The sequence below is a fragment of the Canis lupus genome, chromosome 15 (assembly GCF_003254725.2).
Source record: "Canis lupus dingo isolate Sandy chromosome 15, ASM325472v2, whole genome shotgun sequence".
Classification (NCBI taxonomy): Eukaryota; Metazoa; Chordata; class Mammalia; order Carnivora; family Canidae; genus Canis; species Canis lupus.
The window spans coordinates 14001948-14026924 of record NC_064257.1 but is presented as its reverse complement, the minus strand read 5'-3'; the positions used below and the strand labels follow the sequence as shown (position 1 = coordinate 14026924).

General features: G+C 52.4%; 1 protein-coding gene across 2 annotated transcripts; it reads left to right on the top strand.

The window, feature by feature from the left end:
- The first annotated feature begins 201 nt into the window (after positions 1–201).
- Positions 202–23074, top strand: FAAH (fatty acid amide hydrolase). 2 transcript variants are annotated; one of them, XM_025420219.3, is made up of 16 exons: positions 202–4561; positions 4723–4898; positions 11281–11394; positions 11551–11700; positions 12029–12162; positions 12971–13177; positions 14389–14429; positions 14833–14957; positions 16321–16446; positions 17158–17255; positions 17557–17656; positions 18024–18067; positions 18724–18763; positions 19176–19284; positions 20926–21071; positions 22723–23074. In XM_025420219.3, the coding sequence occupies exons 2-16, from the start codon at positions 4728–4730 to the stop codon at positions 22849–22851; spliced, it is 1734 nt and encodes a 577-aa protein (XP_025276004.1). In that variant the 5' UTR covers positions 202–4561; positions 4723–4727; the 3' UTR covers positions 22852–23074. The 2 variants fall into 2 exon arrangements, with proteins under 2 accessions (XP_025276004.1, XP_025276001.1); XM_025420216.3 differs by having other exon boundaries at positions 4706–4898.
- The last annotated feature ends 1903 nt before the right edge of the window (positions 23075–24977 follow it).

The following is a 24977-nucleotide window of genomic DNA, read 5'->3' as shown; positions in this document are numbered from 1 at the left end:
CTAAAGGCTTCCTCCCATCCAACTCAGAATAAAATCCAGCCTCCTCCTGTGTCTTGCGAGGCTCTGTGGGACATGGCCCTTGCTCACCTCTCCAGCCTCCTCTTGGGCGTGTCTTCCTCTCATTCGTTGTGCTCCGGCCACATGAGCACCTTTCCATTTCTTTTATTTTTATTTATTTATTTATGATAGTCACACAGAGAGAGAGAGAGGCAGAGACACAGGCAGAGGGAGAAGCAGGCTCCATGCACCAGGAGCCCGACGTGGGATTCGATCCCGGGTCTCCAGGATCGCGCCCTGGGCCAAAGGCAGGCGCCAAACCGCTGCGCCACCCGGGGATCCCTCCATTTCTTGATCATCTCCAGCTGGTGGTCCCTGCTTCAGGGCTTTTGTGTTATACTGGTCCCCTCTGCTTGGAACGCTCAGCTCCTGTGTCACCTTCCCTGATCACCCACTTATTTTTTTTTTAAGATTTTATTTTTTTATTCATGAGAGAGAGAGAGAGAGAGTCAGAGACGCAGGCAGAGGGAGAACAGAGGGAGAAGCAGGCTCCATGCAGGGAGCCCGATGTGGGACTCGATCCCGGGACTCCAGGATCATATCCTGGGCTGAAGGCAAGCGCCAAACCGCTGAGCCACCCAGGGATCCCTGATCACCCACTTATAAAACAGCTTCCCATGTCATCCTTTGTACTTTATAGCATTGTCGCTATCTGGAATTATATGGCTTTTTTTTTTTTTTTGTTCCCCTCCACTCAAACAAACTTCCCGAGAGCTCTATGTTGTCTTGCTCATCACTATATTCTTGGCATGTAGAGTGGCACATATCAGGTACTTAGGTCAGTGAATATTAAGTGAGCATCCCCTAGGGACCAGGCACTGACCTGTGTGCTGAGACTGAGTGATTACTGAGACAGACTAGATTCCTGTCCTCTTGGAGCTCACATTCTGGAGGATGTGTGTTGAATGAAAGGAGGAAGAGAGGCAGGTAGGTGTGCTGGTGAAGGCCCTGGAGATACATGGAGTGATAAGGTGACTTGATCAGGAAAAAGGAGAAAGGGCATCTGGAATGACATGTACCCGATACCCTGCTATGAACCCTCTACCTTCTGTTTTTTGTTTTTTGTTTTTTTTTAAGATTTTATTTATTCACGATAGACACACACAGAGAGAGGCAGATACAGGCAGAGGGAGAAGCAGACTCCATGCCGGGAGGCTGATGTGGGACTCGATCCCGGGACTCCAGGATTGTGCCCTGGGCCAAAGGCAGGCGTCAAACCGCTGAACCACCCAGGGATCCCCAACCCTCTACCTTCTGGGCACTGGATTGTCCTTGGGTCATTTAATCTTCCCATTACCCCTGTGGTAGGCATCTTTGTCCCCTTTTTTCAGAAAGGTCTACAGCTAGAAGAGGGATGAGAATCAAACCTGGGTCAGTTTATGTCAAAGTCTCGGCAGAGAGCTCTTCCTGGGGTCCCATGATCCTGAGGCACGGAGGAGTGACGCCTCAAGCCAGCCACCTCCTCTTTCCTGTCTGACCACCAGTCAGTCCAGTGGCCTCAAGGCCCTCAAGGCCCCATGGCTACTGTCTGTTTTCTGCCTTCTACCCTCTCCCCAGGTCCACTGCCAGGCTTCTTGCCTGGCCTCCCCTGCCCCAGACTGGTCTTTTCCAATTGTCCTTCAGATAGGAGTTGGGTGGCCTCCCAAACACAGTTCCGATCACGCCTGAAACCTTGAGCATCACTTGTGTTGGGTCAGACTCCTGGCCATGACCTCAAGGCCATGCCTCACCTACTCGTGCTGCTGGCCACTCCACTCCGCTCTCCTTCCCGAGGCCTCATGTCCCAGTGTGGCCCTCGGGTGGCACTTGGGACATTGTGCACACCTCCCGCCTCCACACCGTTTGCTTCCTATACGTGCTCTTCCTCATGTCTGCCCCTACAGACCTCCCACTTACCAAGGCGAGGGCAGTGTTCCCTCTACAGCTGGCAGGCTGGGAAGAAAGGGCTTTTTCGTGCTCCTGTTCATACTCCAAAACAGGGGCCGTGTCTTAGAGAATCTGATGTCTGTTAGGCTGTGGAATTGGTAACCCATTTTCCCATTGGAAAAAAATGGCCGTTATTACTTCCATTTTAGAGGTGGGGAAACAAGTTTAGAAATGGTTGCCAATTTGCCCAAGGCCAAAGACTTGCACAGATATTTGAAGCCACCTGCCAACTCCAGACTAAGTATATTTTCCTTGTTTGCACAATCATCCTGAGAACATGCGCTAAACATCCAGGGTGCCAGGTTCTGGGCCAGGTGACCACAAACACTGGAGACAGAGGAAGTTCCACTCACTGGGCACCCCTGCTGGTGTATCTCTATGGGACATTCTATCATGTGCCTGTCCACCCTCCCTTCCTCTCCCTGGGGCTGTGATCGTTGATGTTTAGCAGGAAAACTTGCTATTTGTCCCTGTTAGGCAACATCTTTTAGGGTCATCCCAGGGCCCCAACCTATTGAGAGCCTTTGGGATCCCGGCTCTGTTGACCACTGTTTCTGCTCCACCTTGTCCATCCACAAGTCTGAGCTTTTGGACCTCTTTAACTTCATCTGAGTCACCAATACAATATTGATCGGATCAGGGCCAAGGAAAGACCCTGGGTGTCACTCCAGGCCACCTGCCAGGGCCATCTGATTGGCCACACCCTTAAAAGACACCCGCAGAACCAAGTCCTGAGCCTACCAGCCAGCCTGGGCTGCCCCCTTCAAGTTTCCCACCACATAGTTTGGGAGTGGTGTCCCTGGGTGTCTTAGGCAGGTGAGGCCATTTGGGTTCAAGGTGTGTGAGATTTGCTCTTGTGTATCCAGCACCCACCACGGTGCCTGGAACTCAGTAGGTACATGGCGAAGGCTTGTTTTTTTTGTTTTTGCTTTTTTTTTTTTTTTTTTTTAATTGAGTGAGTAGGGGAAGGGGGGGAAGCAGAGGGAGAGAGAGAGAATCCCAAGCAGGCTCCATGCCCAGTGCAGAGCCTGACACAGGGCTCAATCTCCTGGTCCTGAGATCATCACCCCGAGATCATGACCTGAGGTGAAATCAAGAGTCAGATGCTTAACCAACTGAGCCATCCAGGCACCCCCTCTTTTTTTTATTTTAATGAGAGAGACTTAAGCATGTTAAATGTTGCTGGGAAGGAAGGGCTCAACCTGCCTGTGATTTCATTTAAGAAGTATTACCAAGCACCTGTTCTGTGTTGGACATTTTGAAAAGGGCTGACAAGGTCCTTCTTTCATGGAACTTATTTTCTAGGGAGGAAGGCAAGGACTAAGTAAATAAATAAGATAATTTTAGCTAATGATTAGTGCGATGACGAAATAAAATGGGGTGATGTGCTAAGGGAGGAGTGCAACTTGAGAAAGGATGATGTAGTAAGGTTTAGGGTGCTGTAAGGGGTGCAAATGTCAAATGGCCTAGGGGAGCTGAGCCATCAGGGGAGAACTGGGGTTCAGTGAGGGAGGTCTCAGTATGGGGGAAGGAAATAGTCAGAAAAGAGAAGAAAGACATGGGGATGGAATGAGAGGGGCTAGTTCCAGAGATCCTTTGGTGAAGCCACAGAGTGTTAGAGAGCAGATGGCCTTTGGGTTACCCTCTGGGTCATGAGCAGCAGGTCATGGACAACTGGACATCTAGCCCTTAGGTGACCATCAGGTGCTCAGACCCCACCAACCACAAGTATCTCCTTCTGCTTCCAACGTCCCAGCCTTGAGGGTGGAGCCATCATCCTCCCGGTCCCCATGACTGTCAGCCTCAGTTGTGATGGGTAGCTCCTCTCTCCCCTCTGAGACAGAACTGGGTCAGAAGCTCCAACAAGAGCCAAAGTGCTCCCAAACCAGTCCTTCCAGTTCTGCTTCCCCATATCTTCCCATCACTTTTTGCTCTTCCACCAGGAAGCCACCTGCACCTCCTCACCTCCCCAGCTTCCATACTCCCCTCCACTGCTCCCCCTGCCTATAGGGGGCTCCTGGAATGATGAGAAGATGGGAAATGAGTCTGGAAGGGGGAATCAGTCTACCGGGAGGCTGGAATCCCAGGATCACGAATGTGGCCTTGTGTTACAGTCAAGAATGAGAGCGCAGCTAGGGTAGCAGAGGCAGGAGAGGGGGCTATGCCTGACTGCTCTGTCCTCACTCTCTTGTATCGTCTCCCCTGGGCTGAGGCCTTCAGAGCCCTGCCCGGCCCCCAGAGTCCCTCCTTTCTTCTCTGCTTGGGCCTCAGACGCCCTCCAGAGTGAACTGGTTCAGTCTACGTCTATGTAGCCTGTGAACCATGTTAAGGGGGCTGGCAATTATTCTGGAAGAAACAGGAAACCCCAGGGGCAGCTCCATTAGGAGCTACCATAGGTCAGACTAGGGTTCTGGTGGGGTGTATGAAGGGTGGGGTGGGGGAGAAGGATGTGAGGAGGTCTGGTCAGAGCCTGGTCACCTGCCCACCTGCAGGCTTGGACGCCTCTCACGCTTGTCTCTGCCAAAGCCTTTTCCTCTGCATCTCCTGGGGCACGAGGGCTTGGTCCCGGGAGGCCCAGGTAGGTAGAAGGACTGGGTTGGGGAAGTTTGGATCCTGCCCCAGGGAGAGTCATATGTGGTTTCTGTCTCCCCGTGATCCTGCCGTGGGAGGGTGCTCCAGCATATAGCTGGCAAGCAAGCAGGTGGTGCTCCTGAGGGAGCAGTTGCTGTGTCCAAACAGGTTCCATGATGCCTGGGGTGGCTTGGCTGCTGGTCCTGCTCCTGCTGGCCCTGCTGGGGGCTGCCCTGCGTTCCTGGCAGCGTGCTCCAGCGCGGAGCAAGATCCCCAGGGCACAGAAGCGCCGGGTGGAGGCACTGCAGCGGATGGAAGCCCTGGCACGGCGTCTCCGGGAGCAGGTGAGTGGACATCTACCCTAGGGCCCCAGCCCTCCATCCCAACAGGTAGGTCCCACCTCAGGGCCGTTGCCCCATCGCCTTCAGAAGACGAGGAACCTGGCGGGGGCACTCCTGCACCCCTCACGCTGGCTTTTGTGTTGCTCTCCGTTCCCCCTCCATCCATGCACTCTGGGCCTATGAGCGGGGGGGCCGTTTTTCCTTTGTTTTCCCAGAGCCCCCACATGACTCAGTAACGTGGTGGGTGTTCACTTAAGCTATTTGTTGAAATGAGATAAACTGGGGCTTCTGGTGGCTCAGCCGGTGTGGTGTATGCCTTCGGCTCAGGTCGTGATCCTGGAGTCCTGGGTTCAAGGCCTACGTCGTCGGCCTCCCTGCTCAGTGGGCAGTCTGCTTCTCCCTCCCCCCTGCTCGTGCTTGCTCGCTCTCTCTCTCCCTCAAATAAATAAATAAAATCTTAGAAAAAAAAAAAAAGGAAAGAAGATAAACTGCAGCAATTGGAGGCAGAAGATCTTCTTTCCAGTCTCTTTCAGCTCCTGCATACCCCCAAACCCCACTGACACAGGAACCCTGGCTACATCTTCTCCCGCCCATGCCCCCACCCCCGGGGTCTGCAAATGTTTGAGAGCACCTGATAGATGCAAAGCACAGAGTGGTCACTGGGGATAGGGTCCTCCCAGGAAGCTATGCATCTTAAAGGGATTTTGACAGCTTAGGTGAGGACATTTCAAGGCCCTGGGGCAGTCATCGAGGCTGGGCTGGGACTTGAAGGTGAAAGGACTGAGCTGTGGGTGTCCCAGCAGAACCTGCCCAGGGTGGCAGAGAGCAGGGTGGGAAGGGGAGGCAGCCCACCCTCCATCGTTCTTGGGGTCCGCTGGGGGGCCTGCAAAACGTGACAGCCCCTTTCTGGGCTCCCCAACTGCCCTGTGAGGGGTGGGCTTATGGTACCTCGGGGTTCCCAACTGTGGTTGATGGTGACGGGCTCCCTGGGAGCCCTGGGAGTAGGGGCTGGGGCCAGGGCCCGGGGTGCTAGCCTCACATTCTGGAGTTCCCGAGTGTCCTCTGCCGTCCCCTGGATGGTGATTGATGGCCCCGAGGGACAGCTTCTCTGCCTGAGCTGCTACAGTTCCTGAGAATGTATATTAATATTAATTGGGGCTAATTAGTTGGATAAATCAATCTGCCCCCAGAGAGCAGCTGCCCCTCCCCGGTTGGTGAGCAAGATATCTGGGCTAATGGGGTTGCTGTGGTGAATCAGCGTGATGGAGAGGATTCCTGTGTGTGTGTGTGTGTGTGTGTGTGTGTGTGTGTGTGTGTGCACGCGCGCATGGGGGTGGGTTTGGGTGCCTTTACTGCACACACCAGAACCTGCCTATGTGTGCCTCCTGCTAGCTTGTTCTTGTGTGCTGGTTGAGTGGGATGCCTGGCTGTGTGTGCTTGTTTCATGGGCTTGTGGTGTGTGTGCCTGGCTGGCTGTGTATGTGTTATATTACTGATTCAAGTGTGTACATCTAGATGCGTGTGGCTGGTTTGGGTCTGAATGGTTGAGCATGTATGTGTGTGGCCGGGTGTCTGATGCATGAGGACATCTGCTTCTGTGTTGGTCTGGGCATCTGTTTGGTATACGTGGGGGCATCTGGGATGTGGAGCCAGTGGGAGTGTGTGTGTCGGTTGGCCAGTGGAAAGGGTTTAGGGTGAGGTCACCCCTGGGGTCTCCAGCTTTCCCCCAAGGCTACAGGCCTCCTGGCTCTCTGTACCTTATTCTCTCCCCAGCAAAGCCACACAGGTCTGTCCTGGGTACCTTCCCACCTCAAGGCTTCAGGTGTCCAGCTCTATGTCCCAGGGAGGTAGGGGGCTGAGACACAGGCCAAACCCTGGCAGGGTTCAAACAAATCCAATTCAGTTCAGCTTAACAAAATTTTACAGAGGGCTTCTCTGGGTCTTGCCTTTTGCTGGACCCTGGGGACAGATTCATAAGCAAGATGAATCTGACATCTGACTTCGACTTGCCTTAAACGTGCTCCTGGTCCTAATGTGGCCTGCTGGTGGGAACAGATCTACGCAAACTGTGATGGGAGGCAGCTCAGCTGAGTGTGGTGAGGGCCAGATGCCCGCGGAGCTCTAGGGCTCAGCAGGAAGGGCTTTGGTCCACCTGGAGAGGGCTGGGTGGGGAAGGCTTCTCAGAGAGGTGGTCCTGGAGCTGAGCCTTACAGGATGTGTAGTTTTCCAAAAGGAGGAAGGAGGAGGGAAGGCAGTGCCGGAGAGAAGAAAGCCTGAGATCACTGTTTCTGTAGAGCACATAGAAAATAATATCAAAAAAAAGATTTTATTTATTTATTCACAAGAGACCCAGAGAGAGAGGCAGAGACACAGGCAGAGGGAGAAGCAGGCTCCATGCAAGGAGCCTGATGCGGGACTCGATCCCAGGACTCCAGGACCATGCCCTGAGCTGAAGGCAGATGCTGAGCCACTGAGCCACCCAGGCATCCCATAAATAAACCTTTAAAAAATTACAGTGATCCCAATTAGTTTTTAATGATTTTTGTATATATTTTTTAAGATTTTATTTATTTATTCATGAGACACAGAGAGAGAAAGTCAGAGACATAGAGGGAGAAGCAGACTCCATGCAAGGAGCCCAACATGGGACTTGATCCCAGGACTCCAGGATCACGCCTTGGACCAAAGGCAGGTTCTCAACCGCTGAGCCACCCAGGGATCCCCAGTGATCCCAATCTTATGGGCCTCGTGAGAAGTTGTGTAACAGGACAGTCAGGAGTGTGGTCGTTCAAAGACGGCTCCACTGTCTGTGTTTGAATCCTGACTCTGATGCATTTTTAAAATTTATTTATTTATTTATTTATTTATTTATTTATTTATTTATAAGATTTATTTATTTATTAGAGAGAGAGAGCGCAGGGTGGCAAGGCAGCAGGAGACGGGGAGGGAAAGTTCAAGTGGACTCCGTGCCGAGCTCAGAGCCCGACACCGGCTCTCACCACCCTGAGATCACAACCTGAGCCCATACCAAGGGTCACTTGTCCAACCGACAATATGGCACAACATGCGTATCTTGTAAATAAGTCCTTTGTGCTATAACAGCCTCATGTCTCCAACGGGGTGATGACTACAGTTGTTGTGCTCAGGTCAGCTGGTCAGTGTTCACGGTGGGGTCTGGCTGGCAGCAAGCAGGAGCTAAGTGAGGGCTCTCACTTTAGTAACAGTAAAACTAATGTCCTTGCTGGGCCAGTGTTTAGTGAGTTTCAATGAATTTATTCCTTTAGGTGGAAGGGACACTCGAGTAACTGCGTTGGTGAATGTATTGCTGGGCCCTTGAAAGCCCCGCCTGCCCCAGTCTCTGCAGTGCCCGCTGTGCTGGCAGAGGAGCAGTCCCAGCAGCAGCCTCCAGTGGCCCCCATTAGCTCCCTCTGTCTGCTCTCCGCACTGCTCCCCAGCTCCCGGAGAGGCTCCCCTTTATAGCAGTGGCCATGTGAGGACAACTGCAGGGGAGGTCCTTCAGAGGCCCAGATGGACGCTGGGCACCTTCCAGCAGGCGTGCCACCAGCAGTGTCATCTCTCCAGGTAGATGGGTAGGAATCAGGGTTGACAGGCAGTCTTGGTTGGAGCCTATGGTCACTGTGTGTGGGGATGGTCCCTGGAAGGGTCCTACTAGGACTCCTTAGGGCTCTGGAGGGGTGAGGGCAAGGGCTGAGCATAGGCTGGCTCTTCTCAGTCCTTGAGGGAATCAGAGGCTGTGCCTAGAGGGTCCCTGCTGGGCTGGGCATTAACCTTTTACCTGCTGGACTGTGAAGAGAGGGTGGAGTCCCATGGCAGGGCCTAGGGCAGCTGGGGGCAGTGGAGTACTCGTGTGAGTGGCTTTTTGCTAAGTGACTCAGAAGGATTTCATTTTAGCCTCAGTGCAGCCACTGAGGTGCATTCTAGCCAAATGCCTGCACTATTCTAGAAGGATCCAAGTCTGGGCTCTTCTGAAAGTCCCTGTGGCATACAGGGAAGGGAGTTCCAAGCTCAGACAGCAAAATGGCAAAATGGCCCAGCAAGTCCAGGGACTGGGCAGTGTGGCTAAACAGCAGAATATGGGACAGGGGCAGAGAAAGACAAGGGTGGTGACACGGGCCTACCAGGACCCAGGCAGGGAAAAGGCCTAGTAGAGTGCCTGGCACTCAGGACGTGCTTCATCAGAAAAGCTTCCCTCCCCAAGAGCCATTTGAGGGTAGTGGTGAGGGTGTAGACAACTTTGGTTTAAGTCTCTCTGCTTTTATGACTTTGGGCCAGAGAGTTAACCTCTGTGTGTCCTAGTTGCCTTTATTGGTGAAGCGAAAATATTAATATAAAAGCACCTATCCAAGGGTTTGCATGAGGATTTCATGAAATGGTGCAGGCCAAGCGCTTAACACGGTCCCCAGCCACACAGTAAGTACTCAGTAAACGTGAATCTTGGTGTGTCCATACATGAACACACATTACACGCTTACAGTGAAAGGTCTGTAAAACACACCGAGGAGAGTGGTTTTGCAACTTTATTTGGAGGGCAGTTGGGACCTATGGGTTTTATCTGAAAAGGATCCCCTGGGCTGTAATGAAGAGGCTGAGCTGAAGGGGTAGAGACTAGAGGCAGGGAGGCCAATGAGGAGGCTGCCGAGAATACTGAGAGACAGAGAAGATTCTAGGCAAGGAGCCTGGAGAGTCAGAGGTGGGAGATGTGAAGGAGGCAGAAATACCTATCAGCGATACGTGTGGGTAAGAGAATGGTCACGGGGCCCGGCACCAGGTGTGCACCCAGGCCCTGCTGCTTAACGAGCTGGGTCTTTGGACAAATAGCTCTCTGTGCCTCAGTGTCTCTTTCTACTGTAACATGAGAAAAAAACGCACTCTACCTCCTCAGATTGTTGTTGTCGTAAGTGAAAAGAGCTATTATACGTAAGATGCTTGGAATGTGGCCTGAAACTTATTGAGTGCTGTTAACACATCTTCCATGTGATTGAGATGAGCTATCATGACTCTCATCAGAGCTGGGATGTGAGGAAGTGATCCGGGATGACTCTGAGGATTTTTGCTGTGGTGACATGAGTACCATCAACTGAGAATTTCATGAAGAACAAGTTTGAGAGAAAAGCCATCAGTCCCGGGGTGTCTGTGGATTTGTGGGTCAGTAAGTGGGTCTGAGGTTTAGCAGGAAATAGGCCTGGGCTGCAGACACAGGGAAATCTGAGACACGTCAGGCTGCTAAGGTCACTCAGGGAGGGTAGGCGGGTAGGCAGAGAGGAGGCCAAGGCCTGAGGAGCACCGACATTTATTTAGAGGAACAAAGAGGGGCAGAGGAGATTGAGAAGGAGCTGTCCGGGACAGGAGGAAGCCAGGAGAGTTGAGGGCATAGAGTTTCCAGAAGGAAAGAGTCTAAGAGTCACATGCTACTGAGGACAGTAAGATGAGGACTAAGAAGAATTCAAGAGAAGCCTTGGGGGCCCGTAACCCCCTAGGGAAGTTCCCTTGTCGGGCGCCTTCCCCTCCAGGAAAGGCCCACCGTGTTGTCTTCCCACCCAGCCCCCGCTTTAGTTTACAGGCCCCGGGGTTGGGGGTGGGGGTGGGGGGTGGGGAGGTGGGTTGTCTCAGCTGGATGAAGGAAGACAACCTCATCTTCCCGAGTGCCTGCTGTGTACCAGGTCCTTGTCGTGTCACACTTGCCTCTGACAAAGAGTCCTGAGGGGCTGCTGTCGGGCCTCCCCTCAGACCCCAAAGGATGGGGCTCGCAGCAGCTGGGTAACTCATGATTGGCTTCTAGTCCTTTCTTCTTTGGAGTGACGATGGCCATGGGAGGGAAGGGATCCACCCTGGGTCACCCAGCTGACCAGCAGTGTGTGTGCCCAAGGCCGGGTCCCTGCTCTCCTGCCACCCAGGCTGGATCTTGCCCTTCCCCAGGTCAGGTCACCAGGAGTGGGAAGGCTGGGTAGGAAGGAAAGCTGGGATGTCGGGGTGACCCTAGAGGCAAACCGTACAGAGATGAACCTCACTTCCATAAGCCTTGAATCCTACAACATGCAGACAGAGCCACTCCCACAGCACTTGTGCCCCTTCTAGGTGGGAACACGGGTGGGGGGGCAGGCCCTCCTCCATACCAGGCTTCAGGCTGGGCACCGGGGAGGCGGAGGCCGAGAGGACATCTGCCCCCTCGGGCTTTCATGCCAGCCTGGAGACAGCCCAGGAAATGTTCTTCATGCTAAGGATGCGCACGGGAGCCTGCGCGGAGCAGGTGGAAGGGCGAGGGGCGTGCAGCCGTGTATCCAGTGGAGTGTGGGGATGTGATGCTGAGTGGGTGGGAGCAGCCTGAAGCGAAGCAGTCATTGCCTCTGCTGTCCCCTCTGCACAGGAGCCGTCCCTGGACCCCAGGCCCATCCTGGAGCTGCCGCTGGACAGGCTGGTCCAGAAGCTGCGGGATGAAGAGCTCAGTCTGGAGAGTGTCCTCTGTAGCTACTTAGAGGAGGTGGAGTTTGGGGTCAGGACTGGGGTGGGGACTGTCACCTGTTGTCCTCTTCACAGGTGGGGGGGGCAGCTGTGACATCTTGGTGCTCCAGTTGCCTTGGCCCCGTGTCTGGCCTCAGCCTGAGCCCCTTATCCCGACCCCCTCACTGTTGCTCAGGCGCTGAAGGTGCACCAGGAGGTAAACTGCCTGACGGATTTCTTGGACGAGTGTGAGGAACAACTGCAGGCATTGAAGAAACTCAAGAAGACTGAGAGAGGCCTTCTGTATGGGGTCCCCATCACCCTGAAGGACCCCTACAACTGCAAGGTGAGCTGGAGGGGCACGTTTGTACATGTGCATGTTCGTGCGCCTCACACATCACTGAGCCTGTGAGCATCGGAGTGTGTGACTTTGGGCGAGTTACTGAATCAAGGATGCACAACTAGAACGTGGCCAGCTGGGATCTGAGCCCGACAGTCTGGCTCTGGCCCACCACGTTCTTCTGCCACTCGTGAATCCTCGTAGGGGGACAGCAGGTGTGTCTCAGTGGCCGTGACAATGTGTGTGATTGAGAGCAGAGTGAGGACGAGAGTCTGTCTGCTGGGCGGTTGCATCCTGACCCCGATGGGCTGGAGTTAATGTCACTTCCTTGCAGGGCCATGACTCTACGTGTGGCCTGGCCCAGTTCCTGGAGAAGCCAGCGGCCAAGGACGGGGTCATTGTGAAAGTGCTGAAGGCCCAGGGAGCTATTCCCTTTGTTAAGACCAACATCCCCCAGACACTGTTCAGGTCTCTGAAGTGGGGAGGTGGGGCTGGGCTTGGGACTGGGCCCAGGACTGGTGGCAACTCAAGTCTCAATTCAGGGCGGAGGGTGAGGTGGGGGCCAGTCAAGTTGACTGTGAGGACGGAGGTTCTCAGGCAAGTCTTTTCTGTCCTCTGAGCCTCGGTTTCTTCATCTTTTTATTTTTTTAAAGATTTTATTTATTTATGAAAGAGAGAGAGAGAGCGCACACATGAGCAGGGAAGGGCAGAGAGAGAGGGAGAAGCAGACTCCCTGCTGAGCAGGGAGCCCCATTCGACTTGGGGTTCGATCCCAGGACTCCGGGATCATGACCTGAGCCAAAGGGAGACACCTATCTGACTGAGCCACCCAGGCGCCCTGGTTTCCTTATTTTATAATGTGTGGGTGGACTTCACAGTCTCTACGGGCCCTTAGGCTCTGAGGTTCTGAAGAGTTTCCAGCTCCCTAATTATCCCAGTTTCTCTCTCTCATAGTTTTTCTCACCCTCAATTCTCTCTCTTCTCCCTCAGCATTTAGACTACCTACTTTTGTGAGGAACCTGTTCCCAACACTGGCAGCAGGGCTGGGGCCTCCTGTCTTTAAGTTAGGAGTTGTGGTTGGTGTCCACTCTTGGTCTTTCCCGTGGGCCCTCCCCTCAGCTGTAAGGGAGACTAGGAGGGCTCAGCTCTGGGGAGGAGCTTGGGAGCCAAAGCAGGCCCCGGGTGGACTCCTGAGGGCATCGGTCTCTACATAGGGAGGGATGTTTCCCCAGTTCAACCTTCACCTCCCAGTCCCCCTTTCTTCTGCTTCCATCAGCGCTGAGTGCAGCAACCCCATCTACGGACAGACTCTGAACCCTCTGCGCTTAAAGAAGTCACCGGGGGGCTCCTCGGGGGGCGAGGGAGTCCTGTTTGCACAAGGGGGTTCCATCCTGGGCATGGGTACTGACACCGGAGGCAGCATCCGCATACCAGCCAGCTTTTGTGGTGTCTGTGGCCTCCGGACAACAGGATACCGTCTCAGGTACTTGGTACTGGTGTAGGGGGAAAGGGGAGGCTCAGCCCAGCCTAGGGAACAGAGGTCTGGGGGTGCAGAGGGTCTGCTTGGCACATCCACTCTTATCCATTCACCTCAGTACTAGGGGAAGTGGCTAAAGGTAGGGGGGTTTCAAAGAACTCCTGTTTCAGCCCCAGATAAACACACCATGTCTGGTATAGGTGACAATAGAAAAGACCTTCCGCTCACTCATGAATTCATTTGTTCATTAATTCATTCATCTTTACGACTCCTCTCCCTCCCTGTTCCTTTAGTCACCCATTGGTCCATTTATTTTTCCATCTATCCATCCTTTGTCCATTCACCCACCTATACAGTCATCATCCTAGTCTCTATCCATCAATCAATGTCACTATTCATCCACCATTTAGTTTATCTAACAAACATTTATTGAGTGTTCACTCTGTGATTGACAGTGTCCTAGGTACTTGGGATATATCGGTAAACAAAAGGATGAATATCGAAGCCCTTGAAAAATGTATACACATCCTTCCTCCCATTTGTTAATTCACTCACTCATCCATTTACCTCCCCGGTCGTCCCCTCACCTAGCCAACTATCTATCCACCCATATCTGTCTCTGTTCATTCATCCACTCATTTTTTAGCCCCACCCTGAGTACTACACTGGGGTGGCCCCTATGCTGGGGACACAGAACAGCGTCAGACCCAGTCCCAGCCCCTTTTGTGCTCTTAGACATGCAAATGGCTTAGTCAGAAAGTGGTGGGGCTTTCAGAGATGGTCAAAGCTTGTGGGAATCACAGGATAAAGCTGACATTTTTCTTCAACAGAGTTTTATTAAAAGCCCAGACTTTAAACTTTCAGAGGCAGGGCAAGGGAAGAGAAGGTTTCCTTAAAGAGACAGAATCTGAGCTTGGCTTTGAAGGATGGGTATACAGAGATGGTATAGAGTCTAGAAGCCGTAAACTGTGAGCTGCTTACTTTGCCTGGAGTAATGTGTGTATGTGGAAGGGCTGGCAGGGGAAGCCATGGAAGAAGCGGATACTCCAGAGCCTCGGAGGCATTCAGAGAGTTCAGACTTAATGCTGTGGGCAGTAGGGTCATGGCAGGGTTGAAGCAGCTCCTCTTCCTGGGTGCTGGGCCCTCGGGAAGTGCTTGGCACTCAGGCCCCTCCCTGCAAGTGCTGAGCTGGATACTGTGTGGGTGGGGTTTTGCAGCTACTCCGGAGTTGCCTCTGCTATCAAGGGCCAGAAATCAGGTAAGCTCCTGTCTGTGCCTGTGGCCATACCCATTGAAAGAAAACCTGTCTGCCTTCCTCCCAAAGACGTTTCACTCAGCCCCTGTCTCAGACAGTTAGCCCCCTTGGTGATGAAGCGCTCGAGGGGACAGCATGGCTCCCACCTGGCCTCCCCCTAGGCCAGTGAGAAGTGCTTCCTACTATTTAGCTTTAATCTCTCCTACTTGTCTCCTATGTTCTGCCCCAGTGGGGATTCTCCAGTCAGGCACCAGCCTGCAACTTTCCTTGTCCTCAACCCCTGACCCAGGTTGGCCCCAGGGCCCCTTTGACATTCATCATGGCCCTGGGCCCCACCCCCCAAGGCCAGGCAGTGGGGGTCCCCAGAGCAGAAAGGAAGAGAGGAATCTGTCTCTTCTCTCTTCAGTGACCTCGGTGGCTGGCCCCATGGCCCGGGATGTGGAGAGCCTGGTGCTGTGTCTGCGAGCCCTGCTAAGTGAAGACATGCACCGACTGGACCCCACTGTGCCTTTCATGCCCTTCAGGGAGGAGGTAAGCTGGCCTGGGGAGCAGGCCTGGAGGGCTCCCACCTCTTCCCTCCCTTCATTCCTCATTGACAAGTCTACCATCTGGCCATCTTCTGTGAAGACCTCCTTTCTCAGCCCAAGGTCCAGTGACCAAGAAGTCCTCAGCCATATTCACCTCCCACCCCTGCTGAATACCAGTTGCTTTGGCCTCTCAGCTACTTTGGAGCCATAGCTAACACTGCCCCCAGAGCTGGACTCCATCGTCACATACCCAACACACACAGACATAACACTCAGCAGGTATGGTTTAGAGAGCCTGGTATCTGGTTCAGCTGGACTTTTAGTCCTCCAGGTAACCTTGGCCAAGTTACATATCTTTCTAGGCCTCAGTTTCCCTACTGGTATAATAAAGAAGTTGGACACGAAGATTGCTCCAGGCCCTTCCAGCTTGGCAGCTTCATTTATTCATTAGTTTATTCCATAACATTTATTGGCACCTACTATGTGCAAGCTCTTTGTACTTCATCCTAATACTCATTTGATAGAAAGCATCATGCTTCTCTCTCTCTCTTTTTAAATATTTTATTTATTTATTCATGAGAGACACAGAAGGAGAGAGAGGCAGAGACACAGGCAGAGGGAGAAGCAGGCTCCATGCAGGGAGCCTAATGTGGGACTCGATCCCGGGTCTTCAGGATCACACCCCAGGGCTGAAGGTGGTGCTAAACCGCTGAGCCACCCAGGGATCCCCAGCATCATGCTTCTCATTTACAGGCAAGGAAACTCGGGAAAATGAGGTGACTTGCCTATGATCACATAGCTAGTAACTGGCAGAACTGGGCTTTGAAGCCAGCCCTAACTGCTCTAGAACCTTCTCCATACGGACAGTCTCTCTCTACCATTCAGTCAATGTTTACTCATCTGATCTCTCCACACATCCTAATATCAATCTGTGGTCACTTTCTATCATCCATTATTTGCCTCTACTGATCTCTCCATCTCCATCCTCTCCTGGCTGTTTCTTAGCTTAAAGGTCTTTGTGTCTATTCATCTCCTTACTTACCTGCCTACCCACTCAATTCCAACCATCCATTCTCCCACCCACCCATCTATCCATTCAACCCTCTGCCCACCCCCCCACTCATGAATCTATCTACCTATCCACTTCATCCACCCAATTATGTCCTCATCCATTTGCTCTTCCAGGGGTTTCTCCAAAGGACCTAGAGCCTGGAAAGTACATAGAGAGGCCTTGGTACTGAAGGGGCTCTTGGGAAGCTTCTGTAGAATCCCCTAGGTTGAAGACAACCATGACCCAAGGCCCTGGTCTGGCTCTTCAAGAGACCCAGTCTCCCCTGAGAGCCCCACCCTGCCCTTCTTGCCCACAGATATACTCCAGTAACCAGCCCCTTCGAATTGGCTACTGTGAATCAGATGGCTTCACCCAGCCATCTCCGAGCATGGCCAGGGCCATGAGGCTTACTTCCAGGCTGCTCCAGGATGCAGGACATCAGGTAGGCTTGCTTAGCCCTGGATGGGGAGGGAAGCCAGACTGGTGAGGATGCTGGGCTGGGCTATTCTTAGAGAGAAAGGGAGTTAGATCTGAGTGTGAGCTGCTAACATCACTGTGTTTCCCCCTAAGTTTCCTGGAGAATACTGATGGGCTGCAGGTGGGGGCAGGGTGGGCCCACCCTGTGAGGAAGGCATCCAGATTTTGCAGCTTCCCCCTTCAGTGGTCGGGACTCAGGGACTCACTCCTATAACTCCTATAGCTTGGGTTTCTGCCTCCATCAAAGGGCCATAAGGAGATCTCTGTCCTCAAAATCACCTCCCCACCCCAGTCCTTGCATCCCACATCCAATGGCTTGTCCTAGTCCTGCCTCCCCTTTGAGAATTTCTCATTGGTGACACATGTACCTATGTAATCTTAGGCCAGTCTCTTAACTCCCCTGAGCCTCAGTTTTCTACCACGCGGGGCAGTGAATATTAAATGAGCTCATGTATGTGAAGCACATAGCATGGGGGCAGGATCACAGTGAAGCAGGCAGGAAATGAGGGTTGCTTGAATGCCATGGCATCTCTGTGTGGGGTGAGGGAGTGGCATGGGAGCAGAAGGGCTAAGGTGGATGGAGATGAGCAGTGACGTGGTATCCTCTCTTTAAATCCTGAGGGAGGTAGAGAGGATCCCAGGCATTCCAGGCCCTGACTCAGCCTCTGTTTCCCAGGTCATCCCCTTCTCCATCCCCCGCATAGAGTATGCTGTCAAACACCTGTTCGTGGGGGGTCTGTTTGCTGATGGAGGAGCCACCCTTCTGGAGAAGCTGTACATTTGTCAGGACTCAGATATAGGGGATGGGGTTGGGGGCGGGGCTGGCAGGGACTCGGGCCCTGGGAAGGGACTATGAGCCTGGGATGGTGGGATACCTCTGGTTAATTGTGTCACCTTAAACAGCAAGTCAGCTGCTTGGGCTCCATATTTTATATGCATGTGTTCCTGGGGTGGGGGTGAGGGGAACAGAAGTGTCTCTTTGGGTCTCATCTCCATCCAGGGCTTGCCTCTGGAGGGGCAGTTGGGTGAGAGCCAGTTGATGGCCGAAAGGCTGTAACTATCTGTGGTTCCTCAGTGAAGGAGACATTGTGGACCCTTGCATGAAGACAATGATCAACCAGCTCCGCTTGCCAGACCTACTCAAGTGTTTCTTGGCCTGGATCCTGAAGTACATAGTGAGTATAGGCCCAAGGTGGTGGTGGTGGTAGGGGGGGCATTCAGGAAGGGAGAAGCCCAGAGAGGAGAAGTACTCAGAGAGGAGAATGGGCCCCAGAGAGTGGTGGGGGCTCAGAGAAGCGGAACCTAAAGGGGTGATGGGGGCCACAAGAGAGGGGTACTTTCAGAGAGAGGGGTGCCTCAGAAAGAGGAAGGGGTTTTAGAGAGGAGGTCTAGACGGGGCTCAAGGCTTGTGGAAGAGTAGAAGCTTCCAAGCTTCCAAGTCAATGGGCTGAGCAGAGATGATTCTCCTGGACCTCAATTCTGGGCAGGTTGGTGTTGCCCTGTGGTTTCTGAATGGGTCGCTCCTTCTCTCCCCTTCTCTAGGAACCCCGAGCTAGCCAGAATTTAGAAGAGATGCGTGGGGTGAGGTGAGTGCTAATCTCTTCAGGTGAAGCTCACAAGCATTTTCCACGGGGTGGAGGGAATTGGGGAAGGGCCATGTGGCTAGAGTTGGCATCCACCGGGGGCGAGGACTATTTAGACTTTGGGATCTAATTAGGTTTTTAGGGTCATGTCTGACACTGGTTGAATTTAGGCTTTTGAGTAGGGTTGGGATTGGGGCTACTTTGGGGCTGGGGTTTGATTTGGAGTTAAGCTCTGAGTTCAGGCTAGAATTAGCTTAGGCTGGGGTAAAGGTTGGGCCTGAGTTGAGGTTGGGTTTGGGTTTGGGTTGTGGTTGGGGCTGGGGTTAGTTTGGAATTGGGACTGTAGTAGCCTGAGGGCTGATGGGGGCCTCACAGGTTAGGGGAAGAATCTGTGGTTTTGGGGGTAGCCTGTGAGTCCCTGTAGTTGGTGGGGGTGGGGTGGGGCATTGACCAGAGGGTGTGTACTCTTGGGAGCACTGGACAAGCAAGGTGTTTTGGTCAGAGAACATGACACAGGGTCATTCCCAGCCCATCAGCTGATTTGCAGCCTGCATTGAGACTAGGCTCTAGCTCTTGATTGTAACGTCCCCGTTTGTATAAAAGGGGGTCGGTCCTCTCACGCTAACCTTTGGGCTTCGAAGTCTTACTTATTCCCCCAGGACTCCCAAGAAGCTGTGGGAGCGGCACAATGCAGTGGAGGTGATGTGTGCCTGAAGAGACCTCAAGGGACTGCTGGAGCAGGGGCAGCAAGAGACCTGGGTGGTGACAGGAGTGGCCAGACGGGGGCAGAGCTCTGTCCTGGCCTGCAGGGGAGGTCCAGTTACACCTGGATGGGAAGGCTTGGCGACCTGGGAGGTTAATTTAGTCCCTCTCTTTGGCACCAGGATGATATGTTGTTCCCAAATAATGCAGCCTGAGTCTCCCCTTCCCATCCCTTCACCTGGGCCCCTGGGAAGGCCCTGACCCACCCCAGATATCTTAGTCTGCATCTCGCAGTCTGGGAATTCTTCCCCATGTCTAATGTACTGGGAGGCTTGGTCACACCTGACCTTGTCCTGCAAACAGTGACTTCTGCTGGTCTTGCCCCTCCCATCCCCCACTGTTCCTGCAGGAATATCGGCAAGAGTTCATAGCCAGGTGGAGGTCCTTAGACCTGGATGTGCTGCTGACACCAGCTGTGGACCCTGCCTTCGATGTAGGCTATTCTGGCAAGGCATTAGGTGAGACAACACTGGTCCTGGTGGGGTTGAAACCCGGAGTCCGGGACTTCACACAGCCTCCGTGGCCTTGACTTCTGTCACCATTCACCATTTATTTTATTTTTTTAAAAGATTTTATTTATTTATTCATGAGAGACACAGAGACACAGAGAGAGAGAGGCAGAGACACAGGCAGAGGGAGAAGCAGGCCCCATGCAGGGAGCCCAACATGGGACTCCATCCCCGGTCTCCAGGATCACGCCCTGGGCTGAATGCGGCACTAAACCGCTGAGCCACCGGGGCTGCCCACCATTCACTATTTAAAAAAAATTCTTAAATTGAGATAAAATTTCATCATTTTGAAATGTACAATTCAGTGGCTTTGAGTATATTTAGAATGCCGTGCAACAACTACCACTATCTAATTCCAAAACATTTCCATTATCTTTGAAAGAAACCTGTACCCATTAGCAGACACTCCCAATTTCCATTCACTTTGAAAATGAATTTTGTTGAAGGGCTCAGTCAGTAGAGTATGCAACTCCGGATCTCAGGGTCATGAGTTCAAGCCCCATGTTGGGTGTAGAGCTTGCTTAAAAAAGAAAAAAAAAAAGATAGAAATGAACTTTAGTGAAATATAATTTACATGCTGCGAGACTCACCAATTTTCAGAATGTAATTTGATAAATTTTAACAGATGCATATAGCTATATAACCACTGTCATAATAAAAATAGACTATTTTCATCATCATCCACCAAGTTTCCCTGATAGCCCTTGGCAGTTCACCCTGCCCCTGCATCCCGCAACCACTGATCTACTTTCTGTCACTATAGTTTGGCATTTCCTAGGGTTTTCTAGAAATGGAATCAGAAGGAAGAAGGCTTTTGTGTCTGGCTTCTTTCACTTAGCATATGCATTGGCTCCTAACATACTTCCTGCTGCCCCACTTTAGTCTAGCCACCCTGAAATGCAGTTTATGGGGCAACGTGGGGGTTGGGGAGTGGGGGAAGTGGAAGGGGTGGGGGAAGTGGGGGGAGTGAGAGAAGTGGGGCCGCCCTGCCCAGCACAGGCACAGGCCTCAGAGGTGTTATCAATGCAGAATGAAAACCCACCTCAAGCCTGGACTCCTCTTCCCTGGCTCCCCTCACCGTGGCTGCCCAAAGGCACATCCTGTCCCTGGCCCTGCACCCAAGTCCTCTGTGACATCACCGCCCCTCCTCTGTCACTCATTCCCTACGTATGGGTGGCTGCTGCACAGGAGCTGCCTTTTAACTCAGGCTTGACTTGCACGCCTCAGCCACCAACAACCCTGTGGCCCGTGAAAAACCACCTCCCCCGTCAACCACCTCGGTTTCCTCATTTGTACACAGGGAAGAGTCCCCTCCGCCCCACAGGGTGGAGAGGACTCCAGGAATCAGCAGTGGAAGGAGGCCAGCACTGGCCTGAGGGCCTGGCCCTGAGTAAGGATTCAATAGCGTCCATTCTCTCCTGCCCTGTGGGGAGAGCAGGAGGCCGTGGTCAGGGGGGCGCCCAGCACCCAAAGGGGCCATGTGGCAGGCTGGGGGGCTGCAGTGCCGAAGGGGTGCTCACCCAACACACTTCCTCACTGGAGTCTTCAGTCCGCTGAAGATTCCCTGGGCTTGCCTGGATCTTCCTACAGATAGCTTCTCCTACTTGCACCTGTACAACGTCCTGAACTTCCCTATTGGCGTGGTGCGGGTCACCAGTGTGACGCCGCAGGACGAGGAGGACCTGGCCTTCTACAAGGGATACTACGGAGACAGTTCTGACACGTATTTCCGGGAGGTCAGTTCCCCTCTGCGGGCCTCTCCCCCAGGGGCACAAGCCAGGACTGGGTCTCCGAGTGGGAGTGGGGTGAGACTAGTCATGCCTGGCGTTCATCCGTTGTCACCTCTGCTGTGGTCTCACCCCACCTCTGAAGACTCAGGCTTTGAGCTCCAAGTCAGCCTCTGTCCTTGTTCGGGGAGACTACAAAACCACCGGTCTTCTTGTCACTTCCGTAGGGAAGGTTGACCCCAGAGGCAGGAAGAGTAGAGCAAATGCCCCGGTTTAGGAGCTTACTAGGTAACTGGTCTGGACACGGCTCCTCTCCGAGACTCAATTTCTTCACCAGGAAAATGGGAATTAAAATATCTATTTTGCAGTTTGTCCTAAAGTCTCCATCAAAACACTGGAAAGCAATTAGCATCAGTTTTGTATCTAAGAAGTGTTCGATAAATGCTACTATTACTAATTTGGAGGTGGTTTCACAAAAGGAAATATTTCCATGCGCCTATATTTTTTTATTTTATTTATTTATTTATTTATTTATTTATTTATTTATTTATTTATTTATTTAAGATTTTCTTTGTTTATTCATGAGAGACACACAGAAAGAGAGCCAGAGACATAGGCAGAGGGAGAAACAGGCTCCCCACAAGGAGCCCGATGTGAGACTCAATTCCAGCACCCTGGGATCACACCCTGGGCCAAAGGCAGACTCAACCGCTGAGCCACCAGGTGTCCCTCCATGTGCATATTTAATGCATGATCTAAAGTAACAACCTTGTCTTGCTTGGGTGGCAGAGAGAAAGAGAAGGAGAGACAGACTGACTCCGAAAAGTATGTATGTGTCTGAGTCAGACATTAAGTAACTTACTTTTTGGGAAATTGATTTCAGTGCTAGAGTTACCCAGTGGAACTGCTGACCTGAATTCTGAGAAAATAACAATAATGATACTATCTAATGTGTCTTGAGCTCTTACTCCGTTCCAGGAGCTGTTTAAAGTGCTGTATATATATTAAATCATTAAATCCCATAACCGTCCTGTGAGGTTTTACAAAGTTGGAAATGGGGGCACACGTAGGTTAAGAGACTTGACCAATGCCACCACGCCTCATGGGCAGTTGACGTGGAGGTAGCCAGGACTTGAAGCCAGCTGCCTTGGCTCCAGGGACATAGACAAATAAGGGTTCATATCTTATCATCATAAAACAATGAAAACATGTTTGAATTCCTATAAGTATGTTTGGATTTCATGGCAGGGACTCAGGTTCAGTCCCCATGTTCCTGAGTCTGTGTTTGGGGTCTAGGTACCTCTTTCACTGCAGGAGTATGACCAGGCTCTGGATCAGGGCTTTGCACATTCTTCCCTCCATTGCTGAGAACACTGGGTGGATAATCACTTTTACATTTCATGATTACAGTCAGCTCTCTGCACAGGGAGAAGGTTTTACATCTTAACCTTGGAGAACTAGAGACAGGTAAAGTCAAAATAGTTTTTCCAGGTTTCCCTGAGAGCTGAGGAAGCCTGGAACCCTGAGACCCGGGACATCTCTACCTTAATAGAGCCTGGGGATGCGATGTTGGGGCTAAGGCGTATGGTGGTGAGGGGGGCTGGGCACAGGCCTGCGACTGGAAAGCAGGCTCTAAGTCCCCCCACCCTCTCTCTGGCAGGCCTTACAAGGATCCGTGGGACTCCCCGTGGCAGTGCAGTGCATTGCTTTGCCATGGGAAGAGGAGCTGTGTCTCCGGTTCATGAAGGAGGTGGAGACCTTGGTCAAGAACCACAGGGAACCAGAGTGATAGGCCACTCCTTCTCCTGGAGGCCTTCCTACAGCCTCCTCGAAGTTGGCTTCTGATGCCCCTTCTCAAGAATACTGTATGTGCCTCATGTCTCCTCCTCCTTGAAGCCCACTGGATTCCTTTTCTTTGTTGTCCTTCTGCATGGGTACGCAATACATGGACTCTTCAGATTGGCCCAAGATGGGGCACAGGGTGAAGGGCTCAATAAACATTTCTGACTGGTCGGCCTTGTGATCTCTGGTCTAGGCGGGGCTGTAGCCTCCTGGTGGCCTTCTGCCTCCAGTTCAGTTCCCCAGATGACATCTCAGATTGCAGCAGAGGGGAGAGAGCTCCAAACAGAGGGGCTGGTGAGTCCAAGTCCTGGCTCTGCCACTGGCTTGCTGTGTGATGCTGGGCAAGTTACTTCCCCTTTCTGGACTTCAGTTTTCTCATCTACAAACTGAAGGGGTTAGATTTGATACCTGCCAACCAGACTATTCTGTGATCTGTGACTTGTAAGCACTTCCCTGATCAAGGACCTGCCATGGCTTCCGCTGCTGTCTAGAGAAAGTTCCAAAGAGCAGGCCCAAGGGAGTGAAACCCAGTCAGTACAGATCATAGGTTGGGACCCACACCCAGGCTCACAGTCCAGAGCATAGCCTGCAAAGTGCCTATTGCTTGGCTTGACACTCAGCAGCTCCCAAGATCCTCCAAGGCCTCCTCGGCCAGGGCCCCACCACAGCACAGCCTCTGTCTGTTCCCTCAGCCTGGAGCTTTCTTGCCACACAAGTGCACTTTGCATTTTTGCTTCTCTGCCTCTGTCACATTATTGCCTCCACCCAAACACCTTCACTGTCTTCTCTGTCCTTCAAGCCCTGCATCAAATGCCACTTCCTTCAGGAAGCCTTTGATCCTCCAACTCTCCCACGACCTTCCCTTCATCTGAACTCTCTTGCGGTCCTTCCCCATTAAAACTTACCCTTTTTTTTTTAAGATTTTATTTATTTATTCATGAGAGACACACACACACACACAGTCAGAGACACAGGCAGAGGGGGAAGCAGGCTCCACGCAGGGAGCCCGATGTGGGACTTGAACCCGGGACTCCAGGATCACACCCTGGGCTGAAGGCAGATGCTCAACCACTAGGCATCTCAAAACTTACCCTTTTGTATCTCACTCCTCTTTACAGTCCTACTTCCAGCCAGCTAGGCAAGGTAAGGGACTCATTGCTCTCTGCGCCTCATAGCAGAGACTCTGGAGAGAAAACCTCAATGCGGAGGAATAGATTTCATCTATCCACCCACCCACCTGTAGCCATCCATCCTACATTTGTTAAGTACCTCCTATGAACACAAATGATGGAATGATAGAAAAAGACCTGAGTTTGACTCAGAAAAAAATTACACCAGAAGGGAAGCCTGACTCAACCTGCAACAGAAGGAACCATGTGGGGTATCCGGGTGCAGGTGAGACAGGGCTGACCTCACTGGGGCCTCTACTCTCTCCAGAGTCTGAGATCTCTGCTGGAGAAGGAGCCTCATGGTTTCTCCTCACACAGGGCTAGTAGAGCTTCTGCTCTGTCCTCTCCCCCCCTAAGAGGGAGGTCTAGGAGGCTGGGAGAAAATGGTGGGAGGGGAGGCCAAGAGGTTTTCTTCCTCAAGTGCCTCCTGCCTCTTCTCTCGCTCCCCGAGACTGCAACAGCTTGGACACCAGGGGGCAGCATCGAGCTTTCCACAGCCCAGATTTGTCCGCTCGCAGATGCACAGTCACCAGGACTTTCCCAGCCTTAACTCAGTGGTCCAGATGGGAAAACTAGAGGTGGGGAGACTGGGATTGGGGAACACGGGAATAACGTGGCGGTTTCAACATTAGCAGATTATAAGAGATAGGGCGCAGAATTCTATTTTGTCTGAAATTAGCCTGGAGAAAGAGTGGCAGATACCAGCGCAAGGGGCCAAGGACATGGGAAGCCTCTCCTTGGGCCAGATTTCCCTCCAGGCTGTGCTTTCTCTTGTTTCTCCTGAACTGATATTTGGGTCAAAACTGCCTTCCTCCCCAGCTCCAGCTTCAGCTCCTGTACTGAGCTGTAACCTCTCACTACCTGCCAGCATCGTCTTCAGCTAAAATCAGCCCTGGTCTGCGTG

What these genes read in the sequence shown, in the direction of transcription:
- FAAH (XM_025420219.3), top strand. Translation starts at nt 4,728, where the DNA reads ATGATGCCTGGGGTGGCTTGGCTGCTGGTCCTGCTCCTGCTGGCCCTG. An exon ending in AGGACCCCTACAACTGCAAG is followed by an intron (nt 11,701 to 12,028) that starts GTGAGCTGGAGG and finishes ACTTCCTTGCAG; the next exon opens with GGCCATGACTCTACGTGTGG. An exon ending in CCTGGATCCTGAAGTACATA is followed by an intron (nt 17,657 to 18,023) that starts GTGAGTATAGGC and finishes CCCCTTCTCTAG; the next exon opens with GAACCCCGAGCTAGCCAGAA.